Raw genomic sequence first — 23031 nt, 5'->3', positions numbered from 1 at the left:
ATCTATTGAATCGGGTCAGTATTTAAAACTTTTTCGCACGTGAAATTCAGAAGAAGAAAAAAAATCGACTGGGAAAGGCAAATGGGCCCGCATCTATAAACCAAGCAAAAAGCAGGTCTTCTTCATAAGAGTAATGTGACTTGATAGCTTAGGCTTTCCTTAATAAATCAAAGCTATTATAAACATTACATTAACGTGACACACACGTAACAACAAAACCCAACACATGTCTATCAATCACAGTGTGGCCTTCAAAGTGAAAAGAAAATAGGCGACGATTTTGGGCCAACGGCCCTTCTTCATAGCACATATAAAATTGCAAGCGCACCACTGACAAGCCACTACCACCAAATAATTATTGGGTCAACTCAAATACGTCAATGTCTTCGGCTTGAGGAGCAGTGTTTCCAGAGGGGGAGGGGCGGAGAGGCGGGGCTAATAATCCACCACCACGTCACGTGACTCCCACCCCCAAGGTTATCCCCCCCCCTCTCCAGTATTTTAGAGGGGGGCCCCCCCCTCTCCCTCCCCCACTCCTTTTAAATATCACGTGACCAATGCCGACCCAATCGCGACGCGGGGCGGAGCCGTAGCGCGAGGCGGCGACGCGGAGCGGACATGGCGCGTTTGGTGGCCGTTTGTCGGAACGGGGAGGACGGATTCCCCTTCAAGAAACGGCAGATTCCTCTCGCCATTGACGATACCCTCACGGTAAGAGGAGCCCGCCTCGTCGCCTCGAGCTGCTCGGCGGACCATCGCACGCGCCCCTCGCCCCCGAGGGACCGGGTTGATCGCGGATGAGGCCTGGGTCATTGTGGCGCCTAAGCCGTTTCCTGGATCGGCAGCCGGCTTTTAGGCGCACCGAGGCCCCGGGCGAGGTGCGAGCCGTACGCCCGCCCTCGTCCCGAGGACGTAGGCCCCGCTGCATAGGCCGTGTTCTCGCACGAACGCACAGCCAGTGCTGTTACAATAGTAAATAGTGGTGATTGCTGCCGTTGTATTACTCTGTCGTGAACATTGTTTATTTGCTAGATGTGCAACGTCTTGCTGTGCATCCAGCGGTGGTGGTGGTGTGGGGAGGGGGGGGGATTTGTACCATCGCAGTCGCAACTCTGTTAATGATAATCGACTCGGGGTCATAGGGACAATAGGGCGAATGTCGTCGCATGTGAAGTCTTCAGAGAAGTTTATCACCTGGGGGTGTATGGGACGTGTCCGGGGTTCGTCCATCCTGACCCTTGTTAGGGCAATAGTAATGCTTTGATGGTGTCCGTTTTGTTCGCGTGCCACTTACGGCCAATGGATACGGATTTACAGAAGTCTAGTTGTTTCTGAGGCACCATATTGCTTCCTTGTTTGCAAAAGAAGTCCGCCGAAGTTATTTTTGATTTCGTAATAGGGATTTTATTTTTGAGGGCCTTTCGAAAGACGAAATATAATGCAGCGTTTGGCTTCTTGGCTTTGGTTAATGAAAACAAAAAAAATGCGGACATTGGGGAATTATCCGAACGAAAACGCAGAGACGTTTCGGGTAATTTCAGACTTGTTTCCGGAAATGTCGGCATCAAATGAAATATTATTTTTTCTGTCTCTGAACGCGATGTCCGTGCGATATTTTCGTTGCCGTCTGTCGATATGCTGCAGTTGGTGATGGAGTTCCCGGACACGCTACTCAACGCGGAAGGTGGTCAAGTCAACAGCGCTCAGCTGAAGCAGTTCACGCAGGTTTGTGCACCTGCGCAAAGCATTGCAAACAAAACATCCATTGCACTTTTTGCATTACATGCGAGTTATATTAACTCGAAGGGAATTTGCATTTCATCCAATCTCAGCCCACTAGTGGATGAAGGCCACTTTCATGTCCATAATGAGGTATTTTAATAATACTTGAGGATGGTCAGTTCAGGTCGGCGAATGTGAGTAAGGGGGCAGGGTTATTTCAGATATCACCATTGCTGTTTGCAACGGCCAGGAATCGAACTTGGATTTCCAGGAACAGTGAGTTAACAAATTCTCCCCCCCCCCCCAAACACCTCCAAATTGGCTTATTGAGAAGTGCCTGCTCTTACAGTAGTTTATGCCTTAACATTATAGTTGTATGCAGAGTTGGTTTTGCCGCTTAAGAACCCCTTAAATTTTGTCCCACTAGAAAACATTTCGTCTCGTATGCTTTGTAATTGGCAAGCAGTTGTGCCATTTAACAAATTCGCACAGTTTCTGTATGTTATGAGACGCTCATCTTTAATACATTTCGAGCCAAGGCCGTAAACAAATAAGAGTAATAATACACACACATGGTATCTTTTTGACGGCAAAAGGCATGATTTTCACCATTGGATCAGTTGACCCATTGTGGTTTGCATGTGACATGACATTGAACACTGCGTGTATAATACACACAACCTTATTTTTCGACTATCACCTCAAAAAGTGTGGCCTTATTGTGCAAATAGTTTCTTGGACCAAGAGGGCAATCATGGATGGTCCAACCTACGGATTATACCATTGTTGGTACTAGCCTCAATAAAATTAACAATCACAATACAACGTTAATTTACATCTTTAATATTACAGCTTCCGTCCTAGGACGGGCTAACAAGCTAGTAACTTAGAATATGCATGGGCCGTCAGTGCATATGAAATGTACTGGGGCAGGGTTTGTGTTTACTAATGAAGGTGCTGTGATTGTGAAGACCCCGTTCCCTGCTGAAAAAAAAATGTGGGTAATGAAAAAACTTCCAAGCTGAGCATGTTTAATGTTATTGCAATGACATTGCTCTTGAGGTGACACCGTCGCTAATACCAGTGAGCCAGCACTGCTGAGAAGATCCTGGTTTTGAATCTGGGAATCCGCCCCTGATTAAACAGGCTCTCAAGTGTTCTGAGTTTTAGGTCTCTTAGTCCTTTCACCAATAACTGAATTAAAAAAAGATGTCCAATTATTTTGGCTAATTCCAACTCTGATAAATTAACATTTGTTGCTTGATTGACCTGCACACCACACACTTTGTAGAATATATGAGACATGTACTATTTAGCATGCATAAGAAACTGACTGAAGGGACTTCAGAAGTAGTTCTGTGCTGTGCTTTACCGGTGCAGTTTTCCAATGCAAGGTGGTGCACTTCTAGCTGTGTGCGGCCAGCGCAATACGTTCCTGAAATACTGGGCTCATTCAGGGGTAGGGTGCCCAAACCTATCCGTGTGCTTAACAGAACAATATTCTTTCCATGAAGACTTAATTTTATCCTATTTGCTGATTGTTAGGTTGTCTATATTGTCTTTTATATTATAAACATGTATATCGGATGAGTATATTATGCGGTAATGAAACGCCACTGAATCTACAAAATCACAAGCCATTTCTGGAACGTACGTTATAGTAGCACAGTGGGAAGAGTATAGTATTAAACTGGGAGCACCTGACGCATGAAGTTCCATCGCAGTGTGGAGACGCAGCCAAAACATTGAGCATTACTTTGCACGCTGTTCTTTTTTAGGGCTTTGTAAGTCTAAAAAAAATCTCCACCAAATCCACGGTATATCTACAGTTGTGATTGTTTCAAGAGCATGCTACCATTTTTTTTGGGGGGGGGGGGTGGTGGAAATAATAATTGAGAAAACAATTTCAACCTGCTGTGCGTGTTTTGCAGCACTACGAGATGCTGTCGGGGCAGGAGCTGGTGTGTGCGGTGCGCGTGCCGCCGCGCGAGCTGGTGGGCTGCCTCCCGGAGCAGGTGGCGTGCGTGGGCTGCCGCGGCAGCGTGGAGCGCCTCTTCTCCGCGCTGCTGGAGAGTGGCACACCGGCGCTGGAGCCTCTGCTGCTGGAGTCGTCGGGAGAGCTCGTGGTTTGCCACAGCTACTTGGCCGACGCACGGAAACTCTACTGCTTGTTCTATCTGCACGGGTGCGTGTCTTGATTGCACATCTTTTATGCCCGCGGTGTACGTACCAAAAAAAAGTCAGTGCACGTGTAGTATCTTTACTCGTGGTATTGTCTCTAGTCGCTTATACACGTCTGGTTAGGAATTATGCATTGTCTGTATATTTTACTTCATAATGTTTTACTCCTCCCAGTGTGAAGCAGAAATCAATTAGTTTGTTACATTCATTATTTACCTGAGGATGTAGCCCTGGGTCCATGGGACCGATCAATATGTATTTGATATACATGCTGCACACTTTCGTGATCTTGTACAACACATTGAACATCTTATTACAAAAAGGGATGATTACATCATCTGTGAGCAAATCTACATTTCTTGGATCGCTCTTCCAGAACCAACTGCCAGAACAGTAAGGTGAACACTGTCTTGTAACATAAAGATAATAGGTTGATATTTTGGAGCCATAATGGGCCTTTTTCAGATCAGGTAGAGAGATTTGACGTATTTTGAGGTCGCACTACATGTTTCTGCCGTGGGAAGGTTGGCATGTATAATTCTTCGTGTGAAATTAAAATGTGTTATTCCTCTCCACAGGGCGAAGCTGAATGATATTCTGGATTCCATTCCTAAGAGCAAGAAGAACCGGCGCTGTCCTTTCCACTCTCTGGACACACACAAGGCAAAGCCGCTCGGGTAATTGAATCCACAGCAGTGACTGGATGTGGGGAAAAATTACTGCCTGCTGTATGTTGCTGTAATTTATGAGCATTACAGGAAGGGAAATTTAGTGAGTGCACTATGCTACCAATCCCGTGATCTTAGTCTGATTTCTGGCACGTCTAAAGTTAGTGGTGAGTGCTGTCTGAACTGGTTCTGGATTACCCCCTCACCACCACAACAACAACATCAGCGGCTATTTGTCGCTATGTGACATTGATGTTGCCACAGCGCTTATACTAGGTTAGGTGCACTTTGATGCGACGTATCGAAGGCTCTCTGGCAGGAGGTTACGGGACAGACCCAGGTGTCATGGGGGTTAACGGACTGAGATGACTGGCAGATGCACCACCTGTGCTTTCCCCACACGCCCTCTAAAAAGACACACGGACCCATCCATCTTCCGCGTCCACTGACCAAACACTAAGCGCCGTTGTAAGACACAGCCAACAACCTACCCCCATGACCAACATGGCAAGAGTACTTCAGTAGTGTATTTTTAAACGGCTCCAACTTATTGAATTATTACTATAATTAGAAGGAAATGGTACGGTCTTAGGTTTGTTTAATCGTGTTATGCAAAAGATGGTTTGTGAGTGCGTGACGATGCAGAGACGGTGCACTGGCCACCTCAGCCAGCCAAGCTGTAGGTACAGATACAGGAGGTGGAGGAGCCAGGAAGCGAGTCAGGTGTAAAATTACCTACATTTTTGGGCCTTTCCAGGCCCCATACAGGTAACACCAAGTGTTTTTTTGATAGATATGAAGTAGTTTTTTTTGTACGAGTAAGATGAACATTTTATGCTAGTGGTGTTGAAGTGATAGGTGTGCATTGAAGGTAACTTTGTGAACGTTGCATACTCATTATTGGCCTGTTTAGGCCTTCTTAGCCTATTTTGGGCCTTCATCTATCGCCTTAGTGGGTTTTCCACTTGTCTCTGTCCATCGCTGCATGTTTCAGCTGATATGGCTTCGAATCCATCCAATGTTTGATGTTTAGCATAAACATCCACACATTTCAAAGTAAGTGGCACTTTCATGTGGCTTATTAGGAAGAAATTTTAAAGTGGTGAGCCATTTTCAGAAATGGGGTGCTTTTTTTAATAAGAATTATGTCGAAGCCCCAAGTCAGCCTTCCTGCATCCATCCGTGCTGTCCAATTCCATCCACTGTTCAGGCTCAAGACCTTTTCTCCTCTACCTATCACTGACCACCTCTACAAACAAATGTCCACTGTTTTGGCAGTGTCTTGAGATGTACTCCCATTTAGATGCTATATAAACAATTAGTCCTAATCATATATTTCAACTCTGTATAAATCGGCTAGAATATTTCAAAGCTATAGAAATCCAAATTATGTCGTGAATGCATCGGCAGGGTTAATGAGCACGATTAGCAAGCACAGGGCATGAATCACGTTGAGGCATGTCAATACTATGGGTCCTCTTGAAAATTCAACTGAAGGCACAGGTGGTAGCATTGTCATCACTTCCAATTAGCACGGTTGGCTATGTGCGGTGGGAAAGAAGTTCTACATACATTATTATTTTTTCTGGGATGTTTCTAAGCTCGCACTTCCTCTGTGTAGTGGCAGCTGGACGGACGTGTGGGACCGCATGTCGCAGGACTGCCGCGACGAGGTGGTGCTCATCGACTCGGACTGCCTGCTGGAGACCCTGGAGACGCACTTGCGCAAGCACAGGTGACCCCCTGAGCCGCAAGCGTCTTACCACCCACCCATCACCACTGTTTATTTTTCTTTAATTCGCTCATGCATGTTATCCACTCATGGGCCACTACGATTGAACACATTTGGGGAGTTTCTTTGGCTCCCAAAATCACATTCGTGCATGAAAGGGTTACTCGATCACAGTGACCGTTGGGGTGCATCTATTCTCGCTGCTTAAATGTCTTGGTGCTCCTGCCACTATGTTCTGTTATTTATGGCATTCCTCCCTTGATGCGATTCCACTTCTTCTTGATCCATTCTCTTCTGTTGCTTGCCCAGCCGACGCATGGTCTTGCCAAGTTCTTTCGAGTCCTTGGGATGCTCTCGTAACATCACTATTGACTTATGAAGACATTTTGAGTATCATCAGTGACATCGCTTAGCATGTTAGGAAGCACACATCAAATCGTTTGTTACATTCATTATTAACCTTAGGATGCAGCCATGGGTCCGTGAGATCCAGCTTGATGCATTTTATATAAATGTTTTTATCGTTAAGGAAGTTTTACGCTCATAGCAAACAGCCCAGAACACACAGCCTAGATATGTATCTGCGAAGAATCGGAGCTATTTGGTATTTGAGTTGCATATTTAAAACCACGGTCGACAAACGACAGAGTGCAAGCCAAGGGAGGGAAAATTCCCGACAGGACGTCCACCGTGGAAAAGGAGCAATGAACCCGTATCCCTGTACCTGTGATCGATGTATTGTTACATTGCAGGCCATCCACCTTGGAGACCATCCAGTAGTGGATTGATCATAACTGATAATGTTTAATATATTTCAATTGTTATCCAAAGCTCTTTTTATTCTCGAGGTGTAAGCATGGTAATACAACCTTTTAGAGTGTGGTGGTGGGAAGGTGCCGGGGAAACGGTATGATGGCTTCTTTATAATTGGTAACAATGTTTAACAATCCCTTAACTGTTTCGTATTTAGCAGGTGATGGCATATTCGGTGCACCGAGCAAACCGTCTTCACTGAGATTGGAATGAGGAAAGAGGGGTGATGTCTTGGGGGTGGTTATGCAATATGTTTCTTTACAGTTGGGGGGGGGGGGAAGAGTTGGAGTGATGCGCTTTGCAAAGTTCACAAAGTCGGGGTGCAATTAAGAAAAGGAAACTGCTACATCTATTCTCTCAATTTAGGGGTCGTTATTTTATTTATCACCGTATAATCCCATTACACCCTTAATTTCCTTCCCCTCCACCCTCTTTATGCTTGTTCCATCGTCCATTGAAGCGCTAGTGCTAATTGACATTGCAGCTAACTGCCTTGGGAAACTTGGCATGATGTGGATAGTGGAAGGGAAAATTGAGCAATTATGACCTTCATCCCCCAATTATTAGAGGCAAAGAAAATTGTGTTGACGCATTACATGATGAAAAAAATTGGTTTCTTTGGGGCGAAATCAATTGGTACGTTTGCCCACGTGACAATTTGATTGGTTTGGCTTTGTCGGATGATGGAAGTGTTATAATCTCTCAAATGACATCAACACAATCTAGCCCAAAATAAAGCAATGATAAATCATAATGTTGGTCTTGAAAGGCTCCATTTCGAATTAATTCGAATTAATTAATTAATTCGAATTCGAATGAAAATGAGCATCCTGATTTGCCGTTTCAATAAGTACATAGCTTACGCATACATCAGGAAAATGACCACTGAAAAAATGGATCAAAAGCTTAAATTGTGCCACAAAACGTTGAGTTAGGCGATGCATGCTCGGACTTGTACTGAGATAGAAATACATGGATCGGGGAACAGATAAATGGAGACAACATCGTCGTGAAGAAATGTAAGTGCTTGGCAGGATGCATCGCTATTAGGGATGAAGACAATGGACGCAACTGGTGACAGACCGACAGCCAAAGGAATGAAACTCATCTGAGAGATGGAGCCATGAAATCGGCTCCAGGACGAGAGTGCGCGACAGATTATCGCAGAAGCACAAGTAAGGGTGACGGTTTTAGGGGAGGAGGCCTTGAGCCAGCAGCGGCTAGACAATGGCCGATGGTAATCACGACGACGACGACGTTCGCGTAAATATTTAGAACCGGCTCGCCTATTGTCTGGCGGAGCAGGTTCTGCGGTGAGTGCAAGACGAAGGTGCTGCGCGCCTACGCCATTCTGACGGGCGAGGTGGACGGCAGCAAGGAGAAGGGCTACTGCGCGGGCCTCTACGAGGGCCTGCGTTCCTGCCCCCACGAGCGCCACGTTCACGTCTCCTGCGACACCACCTTCATCAGCCACCTGCTGGGCCGCGCCGTCTCCGAGCTCGCTGGAGGGTACGTGCCTTGGTCGGGATGGTGGGGGGTGTGGGGTGGGGGGTTTCGATTCTTTGCAGCTATTGTTTTGTAGACAAGCGTGTTGTGTCCGACTCGCTGGGCTACTGAGGCAAGGGTGAATATGTGTAAAAAGGTTAGATGTGTGAACATGTATACAAATTGATGGATACACCCAGCACAAATAATCATGAGCTTCGTTGTGTAGAATATGAATAATAATATAGATAAGCAGCAGACAATGTCTCGTTCATAATTCTGTCTCTGCATTAAAAAATATATTTGTACACAATCCAACATCCACGCAGGAACTTGGGTTTGCTTAATTTCAGCAGCATTGATGCAACATGAGCAAACTTCACGGGTTTCGACACCCATTGTCTCATCAGCAGTCAGACTTGATGGGCATTCGCATCATGCCGAACAACACGTGGTACAACCAGAAAAGGTATCGAAGTGCTATACAGCACAACATGGAAAAACCTATGCATAAATAAGTGCTGTCTGCTTCACAGGGGATGCTAAATATCACGTGACATTCAAAAAGGAGTAGGGAATGTGTGCCATCATGACTGTCCAAATTTGCGAGATTTGAAAAATGACCGATAAATACGAAATTGGGAGAACACATAACAACAACGGCCTCAACTGCAAAACTACTGCGGGCTGTTTGCCAAACATTGTGCATTCGTGATAGCCTTGCGCCGCTGTCAGGATGGCACAATACCAAAATTGACTTGCGTTTCAACGTGATCGGAAAGTTGCAACGGGAATCAATTGCCGTGCGTCCTTGGTTCCGAGCAGGAGGAGAGAGCGCCACGCCAAGACGCTGGATAGCGCGCAGGAGGAGGTGGTGACTTGCTTGGCTATCCACCTGTACGAGCGGCTGCACCGCATCTGGCAGCGGCTGCGCGCCGAAGAGCAGACCTGGCAGCTGCTCTTCCACCTCGGGGTGGACGCCCTGCGCAAGAGCTTCGAGGTGACGCGTCACCCCTTTGCCGGACCCGTTTGTAGAATTTCAGCGCTGCCCAAATAGGCTTCTTCCTCGTCGTCGCCATCGTCATTGTCGTCATCATTGGCCTTGGTCTCCAACTGGCCTTGTTTGCTCTCCACATTCAAAAGAATCCGTAAGGAAATTGGCAGACTGAAGGACCCTCCTAAAAAAAGTCTTCAGACTTTCCTCGACTAAATACGTGAATATATATTTACTTAAATATGTGAAGCATGTGGGCAGCAAACTGCAGTAGAGACAAATGGATTGCTTTATGAGACCTCCTTTGCCAGTAACAAGATATAGGAATAGGTTTTACCCTTTTAACTGGCACAAAAAACTGACACCTTTATTCAAGGACAGTGCATATTATTATCAGAGTTGTCTTTTTGTTTGCATTTTGACTGCTTGTGTTGCGGTTATTGCAGACATGATGCCTTGAATAAAGGTGTCAGTTTTTTGTGCCAGTTAAAAGGGTAAAACCTATTCCTAAATGGATTGCTGTACTGTGCTTCTATGCTCCAACGTATTCTCCTGCCTTCACCATGAACCAAGCAGCAGTGCCTTGATTTATGGGCTCTTTGTGCCCTCCCCACAGATGCCCTTTCCCATCTCGCACCACACCAGCTAGTTTCCATTATTATCCAAGCCACTGCAACGCAACCAACTCGTAAACATTTAGTGCGCTATCCTCTGTATTGACACAACTTGACCTGGGAGGTCGTGAGCAGGGGCGGAGCTACAGGGGGGGCTGGGGGGGGACTTAGCCCCCCCTGAAATTTTGGGAAAGTCGGTAATCGGGATAACCGGATATCTGGCTGCTGCAAAATGCTGGCTGCCACCTTGTGGTGCCCTGCAGGCTGCTTGAGCGGCAGCCTTTCGAACTTATCGAACTTATCAGCGGCTCTGACCTATTAATAAACTCCGCGTTCAAATCCAATAAAATTTGTTTTATACATTTGTGGCGCCCATTGGAAAACATACGCTGGATATCTCAGAATATTGAAGTCAGCCTCCCCAAAGTCAAAATCCTGGCTGCGCCCCTGGTCGTGAGGACTTATATTTCTGACACACACGCCTACAGAACACGTAAGACTCTCTTATTGATTGTACTTTGATGAGGCGCGTATTAACATAGCCACCTTGGCGCACGAGCCGTGTAGAAGGCTCGGCGATCTTGCATTGACATGCTAATTTTTGTCGGTCAGCCCTCTGATTGGTGGAAAGCCCACCACCGCAGCGGTTGCTGCCCACCACTTGCATTGGCCGCTGACATTTGGGCAAGGCCCATTTCAAACCTTTATAAGCAGTTGTCTTTAGAAGCTAAAACCCCCCTTTTCCTGAAGACGACCGCTTGTGTTGCGATCGAAACGTCGATATTTTTTGTTATTTTTTTCTGTCTACGTGGCTTTACTGAAAGACCCAAAGAATATCAATCTTCCTTTCCTCTCGGGAGCAGAAAAAAATGCTGCTTGCGTAACCTGTTATCGACTATAAGCTCGCTGGAGCAGAAGCTTTTAAAGTCCATCTCGCCTATGGCGATTGCTGCGTGGACCTGATTGACTTGGCCCAAAATGCCTTGTCGCTATCGTGGTGACACCATTAGCACTGGGGAACAAAGGCTGCCGGGGGGGCGGTGTTGACTCCCATCAGTCTCGCTTGTGTATAGGCGCTTGCGCAAAAACAGCAGCAATCACGACGGTCCATTTAGACTAAAGTTGGATCTCATGTCTGTCCATTGCTGTCTCTACGCTTGTGCAGCATGCGCTGGATCAAGGCACTATCTAAATCTACGTAAGATAATAATATGCACAGGGCCCCAACTTCTGATAAGTGCATGTGCAGTCCTGTTGTCATTCCACTGCTAGATGAGGCAGGGAGTAAAGAAGTACAGTACAGCAATGCATTTTGCTGAGAGCCCCCTCTGTTGTCCATCACGTAGCCTGCAGCCCAAAGACGTCCTGTTTTGTGCGTGGCGGTCACCCAGCCAAGCACTGTCCAGGCGCAACCTTGCTTACTTTACGAGATCCATTGCATTGTAGCTGATTGTCAAACAAACTTTTTAAAAAAATACTTTCCCAAAACTATCTGTCTGCACATTCTTTGGGTCTTTCGGTAAAGTCACATAGATAGGTTTTAAGAAAATAACAAAACTAGGACGTTTTGATCGCAACACAAGCGGTCGTCATCAGGAAAAGGGGGTTAGCTTCTAAAGGCAAATTGTTTATAAACGGTTTGTTTTTTGTTATTTTCTTTGAACCTATCTACGTAAACTTTACCGAAAGACCCAAAGAATATGAATTCCTGCAGTCACTAAAGCTTTAAGTCAAGATTTATCTTTCTGCACGTGTGTGTTGCATCATCTCTGTCTCTTGGTCTGTCTCTTTGACTCCACATCTCACTGTATCTGTCTGTGTCTGTCTCTCCACGTGTGTGCATCTGTGTGCGTTTCTCCATGTCTCGGTCACCTACTCTATCTCCACGTCTTTCTGTCGCGGGCCCCACCAAGTGCCGAGATATCCTCCGCGTCCGCTTTGTTTATACTTGCGCTCGTGTGCGTGCGCTTGCGCGCCTCGTCGCATCTTGCGCGGGGGGGATGCAGGTGGCGGTGGAGCGCAAGCAGGGCGTGAGCCGCATCGACATGTTGTGCGAGGAGCTGTGGGAAGAGGAGCGGGCGCGCGAGCTGCGCCAGGAGAAGAAGCGGCAGAAACGGAGGAACCGGCGGAAGAACAAATTCGGCTTGGATGGGGCGGACGCCAGCACAGACCTGGCCGAGCCTGTCCAGGTGCGGGACTAGACGTTGCACATCCGGCCTTGTTGCGTTTGTGGCTTGCAGGCAAGCGGGCTGAGAGGCTGGTTAACGCTAGCCTCCGTAACTGGACCGGATGCTTAGATTGCATATTGACAAAACGAGTTATTTTATAATGCGTCTGAATGCGACCGCATCTTCAGACTCTGTACGTGAGGATTATATGGAGAGACAAGACGAGTCGTGGCCGGAGGAAAGGAAGGTATCGAGCCTGCATCTAAACAGAGACTGGGAGTCGACAGCATGGATGACTGGGGTAGAGTTCCTGACAGCAGAGGGGAATGAACGTCCTCTCGCCGAGTGAAATTTGATTTGGGCTTCAACAGAAAGTCTTGCTTATTCGAGCAGCGGCCCGAATAAGTCTGCAGCTGCATTTATATGATTTGGCAGTTTTCCACCAAGTTTTTTTCGTAACAAAAATCTTAAGTTTGCTGATATTTAAAAATGTAGCAATTTGATTTAAACGTCCTCTTCACAGTCTCCCTCCTAAACAGCGCTGACTGTGTGAAAAGGGCTGCCGTTGCTCAAATGAGAAGCCAAGGTGGGCTCTTTGCGACGGGTTTGCAATGTTCTCATCAGATGTTTTCTTCTCACCACCGCCGCGCACAGGAGGATGCCGACGGCTCGGACGACGGTGACGGAATGAGCGATGCAATCCCAGCTCTTCCCGCGGCCAGCACCTCCCCGGCGCCGCTGGCCTCCGAGGTCGGCGACGGCGCGTGCATGTGCCTTTTTGCCACGGACGGGCCCCAGGCCACCAACGGGCACGTGTTGGCCGACCACCGCAGCACAGAGGCGACTCTCCAAGGCCAGTTCGTCAGTCCCTGACGCCACGCGCGGGGTACCACTGGCCCGTTTTCTTTCGCATTTATTATAAAATCGAAAGGCTGCACACGTGTGTAGGCCTTGGTTGTCAATCCACCGCTGGATGAGAGCTCCCACTTCCCGCACTGTTATGGGCTGTGGAGGTTGCTTGACTGCGCTGATCAGTGTTCCCTCAGTCATTCACGAACCAGTGGTGAATGACCGAAGGGACATTCAGTCCTACTAGTCATGGGTCACCAGTGACCTTCCAGCGAGCCTTCGACACGCATGGGTTTTTTTCAGGTGCTCTCGTTTCCTCCCACATCTAAACGCTTTCTGAATTGCCCAATAAGACCTTAATACATAGAGGACCAAAGAGCTTGGCCAGCAGTTGGTGCCGGCTTGACGCGTGGCTGCCTACCGGCTCGTCGGGCTCCTTGCCACCGGGGAGTGATCGTTCTCTCTCTTTGTGAGAGCGAGTAACTACTGGTGCAGTGCATGGGAAGTTGAAATCGTTACAAAAGCGCGCGCACATGACGCTTTGCACGCGGCCACGGTGAATTTGAACGTTTACTGTGCGCAGGCACCTTCAAGGTGAACGGGAGCAGCGACTGCGGCTACTCGTCCAGCGCGGAGGGCAGCGAGCCGGGCTCCCAGGACGGCTCTGAGGGCAGTGGCCAGGGCGACGCCGGTACGAGAGGCACGATCGGTGATCAGTGATGGGAAACGGGCCCTTTGAGTGTTCCTAGTTGTTTCGAATTAACGCAAAAAGAAAAATATTTTTGGAAAATCTCACCGAGACAGGATCTTCCGGATCCCAAAAATTCCCCGTGCTTTGCCTTGCAGGAGTGGCGTCGGATGACATCGTGTCACGTCACTTTTGTTAGCACAAAGATTCGTTAAATTATTGCAGTATGCAAATGTCTCCAGCGTTTTCCTGAATTAATTTTTTAAAACTGAAACTCATTTCTACTATCCACCGTCGAGCGTGTGATGATTCACCGATTCGCCAATTTGAGGAAGGCGTTGTGGAACTAGCCCCACGAAAACTCACATTTATCCTGACCCCGTTCACCCCTTAACATTACATTGTCCCTCCACCCCCTCCCCCCCGTGGGCAGCCGACCCTCGTAAAGACTTTGCGGGTTGGCTCAAGTCGCAGGGCATGAGCGGGCGCATAGCGGCCGCCATCGACAAGGAACTCGGCATCTCCAACTACGACATCCTGCTCGCCTGCTCCGAGGATGCCGAGGTGAAGGCCGACCTGCTCAAGGCAGCCAAAGAGAAGATGCCCTTCGCATTCTACGCCGTCCTGCGGCGCGTCGTCGAGAAGATCTCCCCCACGCCATCGCAGTCGCCCCCTCCGCAGTCTTCCCCACAGCAACAGCCACTGTCTGGTGCCGGCCGAAGCCCTGTGCTGTGCTCCTCCGTCCCGGCCGCCCCCTCGTCGTCCTCTTCCGCCGTGCAGGGCAAGGGCTCGCTCTTCTTCCCGCCGCCGTCGCTGGGGCCCGCGCTGGGGCCCGCGCTCGGTCTCTTCTCGGCGTCCAAGGTGCCTGTGGTGGGCGGCGCGACTTTCCCCCTGCCGCGTGTGGCTGCGGCGGCTCAGGCGTCGGCCTCTGGAGCGGGCAAGCCGGTGGATGGAGCCTTAAAGACGCTGGGCTTCTCGAGCCTCCTGCAGTCGGCGCAGAAGCTGCGCGAGCTGGAGAAGGTGCTGCTGGATGCCACGCAGCCCAAAGCGGGCGGCGATGCCGGCGGGGGAGCTGGGGCTTCGGCGGGAAACGGTGTGCGGCAGGACAAGAGCATCGCCGAGCTGCTGCAGTCGGCGCTGAACCTGAGCGAGCTGGCGGACGGTCGGGAGGCGCGTGCCACCGTGAGCACGGACGCGGCCGGCTTCACCAGCCTCAAGCAGAACAAGGAGCTGACGGAGCTCATCGAATCTGCCAAGAGGCTGAGCAACATGTACATCTCGGAGGCGGGCAAGGAGAAGGCAGAAGCGGCCAAGGGGGCGAGGCACCAGGACGGAAGCGTCTCCGCCTCGTCCGGCCTGGCGTCCGTCCTCTCGGAGGCGCCCAAGAGCGGGAAGGCAGCCGTGAACGGCCTGAAACCGGACCAGAGGCTCGCCAACCTGGTGCAGGCCGTGCAGAAGTCCTCGGCGGCCTTCGGCGGTGGCCAGGATGGGGGCAAGGAACGGAAGGGAGCGACGGCGGATAGCAGGACCCCGCTTATGCAGCATTCGACCGCCAGTGAGACAGGTGAGATGTTTAGTTGTGAAGCACCGATCATCTGCGCCGAGCCCATTGAAAAGAAAGAGAGGCGAGAGGGGCACGTCGGAAAGCGATTTTTATTTTATTTTCCAAGGAGCAAATACGAAGTGCAGGATTTGAGGAGGGGATCCTTAAAGGGCGGTTTGAGGATTGCGGCAAGGGACGGAGAGAGGGCAGCTGGGGCAGCAGTGTACAGGAAGTCGATGAGAGCAGGGAGTTCAGACGAGGAGGAGGAAGAAGAGCAGGAGGAAGAAAACGGGTTTGCCCCGGATGATTGAGCAGCAAGCGCCGAGGAAGAGTCGGTCAGATGTTGGATCGGTCAAAAAATAACCACCGTTTCTTTCGCCGAGATCTGGCGTGACCAACGTCGGTAACAGGCGACGTGCAAAGTGCCCTAAGGGCAGCGAGCGAGCAAGTGGCAGTTCGCGCGTCACTTGAGAGCAGTGAGCAGAAGCAACAGAGTAAATGTTGGCAGTGTTTCGCAGCAAATAAATACATGTTCATATCATGTGCTATGTTTGGCGAAGTGAATTTCTTTCGGCAGCAATCGTACACCGGTGTTTGAGATATTGAAGCATTGGTTGCAGACGGGATGAGAAAATATGTTTGTGCTTGCAGGTCGCATTCATTTATTATGCGAGGGTGCGCAGTGGGTATTTTGACAGTCCTCATCCCGGAAAGCCTCACGGACCATCGTGAGTCAGTCTTGAGCCTTCCTTTTTAGGAGAGGCGTGCTTGACATGTTTGGAAAATTTCTTGTTGAGTGTTTCTATAGAGTATTATAGCCAAACAAATATGCCGGGATTATCATTCTCATGTCCTTGCTAGTGAAAACAGAAACATGTATTATAGGAGACATAACGTTGTGGGTCCTGGAATTGTATTCTGAGGATATAAAACAGACCATTGCCTGTCATAAACAAAGGTCATTGCTCAAAATGTTAGTCGAACGCGTTTTCCTGTTTATAAGGCCGTGCTAATGACGGCAGGTGTGCGATTGTGATTCAATTGCCCAGGATGCATCGGATCTTGCCTGATCTTGGAATCTAAACTGGACGTGCCTCTGTTAGTACTTTGCAAAGTAGGCCTGGGATGCAATGTGACCAAGAACATGGTAACACGGCAGTGGATGAATGAACTAGCTGTGCAGGGCTTTTGAGTGTTGTATACACATGCAGCAGGTTACATGATTTGCTGAGAATTGTGAAGCCAAGCGAGAGTTTTGCCAGTCCAGGTGGCAAAACACTCGTGAGTATAATTGGCCGAATGTCAGAAAGCAGGACCCTCCTGAAACAGTTTTCAGACTCGTTAAACAAGGAGTATAATAATTCACGTAAATCGAGTAGCACTTTGTGGTTCGTTGATGGTAACTATTGTGTGTAAACCCCACTCCGCCATGGGACTGTGGACTTTCCACCACCAGCGGCTTGGGAGCCTCTAAAGGCGATTGATGTTCTCCCCAGTGCTCTTGGCATGGAAGGACACAATTCTGACTTTGACTTTTGTCTTCAAGCAAAAACTAGTTTACACGCACATTCATCACATGACGATGCTGACCCCATTGTGACCTCTTTCTCTCCCACCCTCCCCCCCCCCCCCCCATTTAAAACCACCCCGATGCGATCGGTGCTCCGTGCCAGGTTGCCGTGTGGATGGCGGTGGCGGCGGCGGCGTTGAGAAGGCGCCGGCGGGGTGCTGCCCCGAATGCACCGCAAAGTCGGCGCTGCCCCTGGCTGCCGAGACGCTGCCCGACGGCGGCAAGAAGAAGAAGAAAAAGAAAAAAAACCAGGGGCAGCAAGCAGACGTAAGCGTCGGGCGGATGTCACGCACACCCCACCCCCGTGCTGTCGGGTTGCTCACGCGCACCCTCGGGCCGAGATGTGTATCTTGCTTTTGGCTGTCTGCGGAAAAACCTGCTGTGCTTAATTTGGCTCTGTTCGTCGTTGAAAGGGCGGCAGGCACGGGATTGTTGGCTGAAACTGGCCTGCACAGCTTCTGTTGTCAGCGGCGTTTGTATTGTGCTTCGTGCGTGTTGTGCGTGCGACTGGTAGTGTAGCGGTTCGCGTGCTGTGCTGCGAACCTGGCCACCCGAGTTTGATTTTCCGCCCGCGGCCACCAACACCGGTGACCATTGCGATTATCTGAACTGGTCCTGGATGTCCTCTAGGTCGATTCGGCCTCAAATTAGTCACGCATGATGTGTTGGACACCAATGGTAGCGTCTGCATTGAGCGCAGGGTGATTTTTCGTGAGGTCACTTTTTCACTTTGACCTTTTGGCGGGTCACAGCTTGAAGGGAGGGAAAAAAAGATCAGCATTTTTGAACTCGGCGAGCCCAAAACCACCCAGGGGAATTTTTCTAGCAAAATCCTAGATGGTTGACTTGTTACTGAATGACCCACAGGCTGTCCTGTTGTCCAGAGTAGCATAAGTTTGTTTTGTACACTGTAGTATTTGTTGTCTTGTTACAATATATTGAATCGTGACCCCCCCCCCCCCCCCCAAAACTTTTGACAATCCAACTTGTGGAGAATATAAAAGGTCACATCCCATATATTCATGTCTGTTGACTCATGAGGTTTGCATTACACATCAGTGTCGGTATTCCCAACGTTTATGGAAACTGTAGCACAAAACTTTTAAGAATGGGAATTCAGTGCCTGTTCCTGCCACCTGTCTCCCCCGAGGAAGGACCCCTTACCCACCTGTGCATTGCAAACACTACGTGCCACACGGGCAAATACAAATCGATTGGTGACTCGAATACCGGACCCCCAAGTGTTAAGTTCGTCCGGTAGTGAAGGGCAATGATCGTTATAACCCTGGTTAAGTGTTTCTGTTGAATTCCTTCGCTTCAACGCATGTTATTCTGACCCCACCAAAACCCGTTAGGAGCCGGACGACGTGGGTGCGGCCACCGTGTGCGCACAGCTGAAGCTTGGGGTGTGCGTGAGGTGCGACGGCTGCGGCGCCGTGGGCCACCGCCCGCCCGACAAGGGAATCCCGCTTCTCGCTGCCGCCATCGCCCAGCAGCCCGAGCTGAAGAAAGCACAAGCGGCGCAGACGGAAATCAAGCAGCCGGCGCAGAAGCAGGCCGATGCCAAGCAAGGGGCGAAGAAGCAGGTGGAAGCGAAACAACAGCCGCTGGCCAAGCAGCCCGACGCAAAGCACAAACAGCCGGATGCCAAGCAGCCCGCGCAAAGGCAGCCGGAAGCGAAACAGCCTGGCCAGAGGCCTCCGGATGGAAAACAGCCCGCTCAGAAACAGCCGGATGGAAAACAGGCGGCTCAGAAGCAGCAGGAAGTCAAACAGCCGCCTCAAAAACAGCCGGATGGAAAACAGCCGGCTCAAAAACATCTGGATGGAAAACAGCCGGCTCAAAAGCAAGAAATCAAACAGCCGGCTCATAAACAACCTGATGTCAAACAGGGGTCTCAGAAGCAACAGGACGCCAAACAGCCGCTTCAGAAGCAACAGGACGGCAAACAGGCAGCAGTACAAAAATCTAACGGCGTGCAGAAAGCAAACGATCAAAGGGTGGCACAGCAAGGAACACGGGCGCAGCAGCAGAAGGTTCAGCAGCAGCAGTTGAAGAAGGGCGGGCAGAAGCGTGGGGGTAAGCAGCCAACAGGGGGCGAGGAGAAGCAGGACCCTGCCCGGAGCCTCGCTGACATGCTGGTACCCCTTCTCAGCAGACCCCTCTCCCCCCCAACCCACACACAGCTTTTGCATTTTCATTCCTCACTGAACAATCAACTTTCAATTGTCAGGGATAATGGGAGGACTGGGGTGGGCCAGATAAAATAAAATAATGGATAATGGTAAAACATATAAGTTAGGCTATGAACACGTATTCATTGTTTCGTTTGTTTTTTCTGACTGCTGTAAGCAATCGTGTTTACCTGCCCAACATGTTTAGTGGCGATGTGGGTGGCGAGTTAACGACACACCACAAGTTTTGAAGCGGCAGACAAAGTGGCGTGCGCGTAGCGATGGTTTTTCCAGCAAGCACGTTCAGTCAACTTCTCAGATAATCCGCGCATGGATAATCGAGGGTTAACTCGCATTTAATTGTTAATATATCCTAGTTGAATACTTGGGCATCTCTCGCGACCAATATTATTGACAGTAACTTTTTTGGGTTGGATCGCATAAATGTAAATGTGCCGTAAACACAGCGGTGGCGCCGAAGTAGTGACTAATTGGCACGTTTTGTTAACAACGTGTGACAAACCTTGACCGATCGGCTGCGTTGGGTGGAGGTGGGTTTAACGATGCGATTACATTTACGCGATCTCGCCTCGAATAACTCCATTATGAAGATATAGCATCCTGTTGCACATTCAATGTTCTACTTAGAGCTGGGACGATTAGTCGAGAAGGTCGATTACTCGACAGCATTGTAATAGACTACTTTTACTGTGGTCGATTACTCGGGGGGGCCCCTTTAAAAAATTGGCGGCTGCCCCTCCCACCCCTACCCGTCCCCCACCCCCTCCCACGTCCCATCCCGCCTTCCGAACCAGCGTGACGCGGCTGATGATGCAGATGACGTCACCAAGCGCTGCCCATCTTCACCTCCCGTCCAGCGGCGCACGTGGGAAGAGGCGAGCCCTTTTTTGTTCCCCCCCCACGACTTATTTTCGTGCCGTCCAATTAGCCGAGAGTAATCGAACCGATAATCGGATGTCCCAGCTGTAAGTCGTGTCTCGGTAGCTTTCCAGATATGCGGTTTAAAAATGCGGACACCTTCCCTTGGCGCCGGTTTGTAAATAAAATAAGAGATCGTTCCAGTGAAGCTGTCAACTCTCGTCTACGTACGTGTCTTTTTGTGGACGCAATTTCCCTTTGCATAGGAATGTCGACTTTCCACCACTGATTTTTAAACATACGGGCACTGCTGCATGCTTGCTTGAGCATTCTCGTCACTGCCGACCTAAGTTATTACTCAGCGTAAATTCATTGAGGTCCGCGGAGGGTTTTTGAATTTCAAGTTTTTACGGGTTTGCGTGCGCGATCCCCTCCACGTCATCGCTTCTGACATTAGCGTTGACCCAAAGCCCCACGTTAAAAGCATAGCTGGTCCAACCACCTTTGTACAGTTCATCATGCACTTGGGGTCATTCCAGCTTCATGAGAATCTGTATTTATCCTGGAGAAATCCGATGAGCTATGAAGCTCTTTTTTCACAAGTACAGTAGGTTCACATGATATTTGTCCCATTCAGGGACTTCAGGGGAATGTCTGGATATTCACAGCATCTGTTTGCACAGTGCGTGTGGAAGCCATTGTGATTAACCCGAATAATGTCTTTTCTCCTCTTCCTACCTTCAATCTGCCACTTCCGCCACCTCTACCATCACCACAAACACCACCACTGCTGTCGCCATCATCATCATCATCGCCATTGTTACCATCGTCACCACCATTGTCACCACCATCATCAATGCCACCACCACTGTTACCATCGCAGGATGACAGTGACGACTGTTTCCCGGACGCGGAATCGTTCATCTCGCCAGACGAGATCCGCTCGTTCAAGGCGAGCCACCGCGCCTTCTACGTGCAGCGCGACCAGTACCGGCAGCAGCTGCAGGAGCGCTTCAACCAGTACTGCAACGCGCACAACGGGCCCTGCGATCAGCGCTGTTGCAATGGCAAGTGGCTGGCCACCGCCGGCGTCAAGTAGAGCTGCTGCTGTCGGTGGGGGCGTCGAAATGGCGGGGAGAGGAGAGGAGCGGTGCGGGGTTGGGTGGGGGGGGAGATGGCAGGGGGGGGGGGGTTGGCAGGGATGGCGAGGGATGGTAAAGAAAGGATTGGAAAAAGGAATGCGGTGTGTGCAGGATTGCAGAATTCACCACCACCACTCGTTTATTTGTTTCTTGTTCCTGACCAGAACCTCTGAGATTTTGTTCCGCTGTTAATTTGCCGTTTGGCAGGTATGGGACTAAAGTCGACGGTATAAATTATAAAATCTGTTGAACTGGTTGTTTTTTTTTCTTTAGCGAATGTTGCGCAGTTGTTTGCAATTGATCATTCTCCTTTCTGAATAAAAAAAAAAGTAGTTATTTTTTTTGCCTTTGTTAATTTGCTTGCCTTGCGGTTCTGTCGTTGGTCCATCGCGTCGGGCAGGAGTAATGTGTCCGCTGCAGGTGCGCTCGCTCTGAGGATGCGCAAACACGCTTGGCACATGTTCAAAATCGTGGTCCTTGTATTAACACCCAGACAAGAAAACACCTAATGACATTCTTTTGAACACTGAAATTGTCTTCTGTGCTAACGTTGTTGATCATCAAATTTATTAAGTCTTTTTAATTTTAGTGCTATTAAAAAAATAAATGTTTTAAATTTCTCATTTAAGAATGTATGCTGGTGAACCTGGTGTCAACGGTGGATTGGGGGGAGGGGTGTGGGTTGGGGTGGATGGTGGGGGGGGGGCAACAAGAGTGAGTCACATATCTGGCGTAAAAAACTAACACCCCCCCCACCGCCCCCCTCTCGGAAGATGCATGCATCTCTAAAATATGGTTAAGCATCGGAAGCACCAATTTAGTCTGTACTTGTTTACAAATTCAACCAGTCTAAGGGTTGTTTTAATGAATGGATAGTGTCTCGCTATCGGGATTGAAGGTAATCCTGTCTGTGCTTTTGTGCATGGCGCGCATTGAACGTCTTCGCCGATGGTGGGAGGCTGTGTCATCACCTGTAGCGTGTCTCCATAAAATGTATTGTAAACTCAAACTTTGCCAGTTACGACTTTTTTTTTTAAAGATTTCTGCAATATTTTGAAATCTTGTGTAATGTTTGAAGGTATAATATATTCATAATCTATAGAATTTTGAATAAACTATATTGATATGCACGCCGCAGGTCTGTGTGAATGCTGGCAGGTTGGGGGTCCTTTTCAAAGTGATCTTCACACACCCATGTGTTGGTTTATTGTAAAGGACCCTGAGGTGCCATCGCAAAGCACTCTTGCATTTCCACCACGACCTCCCCACCCACCCCCCTGCCCAAGGTCTCCCTTGGTAATGGACTCCTCGTTTTATGGATATACAGGTACAGCCCTTTTACGGGCGCCACGATGGTGAGATGTTACCAACCTCCCCTGGTATACAGGAGGTCGTGGGTTCGATCCCGACCCTGATGCCTGCTGTATATTTGGAGTTTGCGTGTTGTCTCCGTGCTCGTGTGGGTTTTTCTCCCGGTCCTTCGTGTTTTCCCTCCATTTAGAAACATGTTTGGAGTATTTGGCTGCTATACATTTCCACACGATAAGCCACTTCGTTGAGCTATCATTTGTGGCCAGGTCGCTTCTGAAAAATAGCTACATAGCTCAGTGGGTCTTACCTGGTAAATTAAAGTTTAGTTTAGTCAAGTGAATTTACTGTTGGATGAGGGCCTCCCCCCTGTGGAGCATTATACTGGACATCTGTGAAAGAGCTGTAGCTCATCGGATTCCCCCAGTATGAATAAACATGGTTCATTTAGTCCATACTTCACCATGCTGTTCCTTGAAGGTGGGGAGCATGGATATTATT

At 49.1% G+C, this 23031-nt stretch overlaps 1 protein-coding gene across 2 annotated transcripts; it reads left to right on the top strand.

Moving 5' to 3' along the window:
- Nucleotides 1-524: 524 nt before the first annotated feature.
- Nucleotides 525-22231, top strand: GGNBP2 (gametogenetin binding protein 2). Of its 2 annotated transcripts, XM_032967714.2 has the most exons (15): nucleotides 525-711; nucleotides 1645-1725; nucleotides 3654-3907; nucleotides 4482-4580; nucleotides 6193-6306; nucleotides 8422-8625; nucleotides 9427-9601; nucleotides 12216-12398; nucleotides 13032-13230; nucleotides 13810-13917; nucleotides 14348-15478; nucleotides 17131-17294; nucleotides 18383-19168; nucleotides 20017-20097; nucleotides 20964-22231. In XM_032967714.2, exons 1-15 carry the CDS (start codon nucleotides 619-621, stop codon nucleotides 21177-21179), a joined length of 3888 nt encoding a protein of 1295 aa, XP_032823605.2. In that variant the 5' UTR covers nucleotides 525-618; the 3' UTR covers nucleotides 21180-22231. The 2 variants fall into 2 exon arrangements, with proteins under 2 accessions (XP_032823605.2, XP_032823606.2); XM_032967715.2 differs by lacking the exon at nucleotides 20017-20097.
- Nucleotides 22232-23031: the final 800 nt, after the last annotated feature.

This window comes from Petromyzon marinus, chromosome 38, assembly GCF_048934315.1.
Source record: "Petromyzon marinus isolate PM22_M1 ecotype Great Lakes invasive population chromosome 38, UKy_Petmar_22M1.pri1.0, whole genome shotgun sequence".
Classification (NCBI taxonomy): Eukaryota; Metazoa; Chordata; class Hyperoartia; order Petromyzontiformes; family Petromyzontidae; genus Petromyzon; species Petromyzon marinus.
The sequence above is the reverse complement of the archived record's forward strand: the minus strand, read 5'-3'. Positions and strand labels throughout refer to the sequence as shown.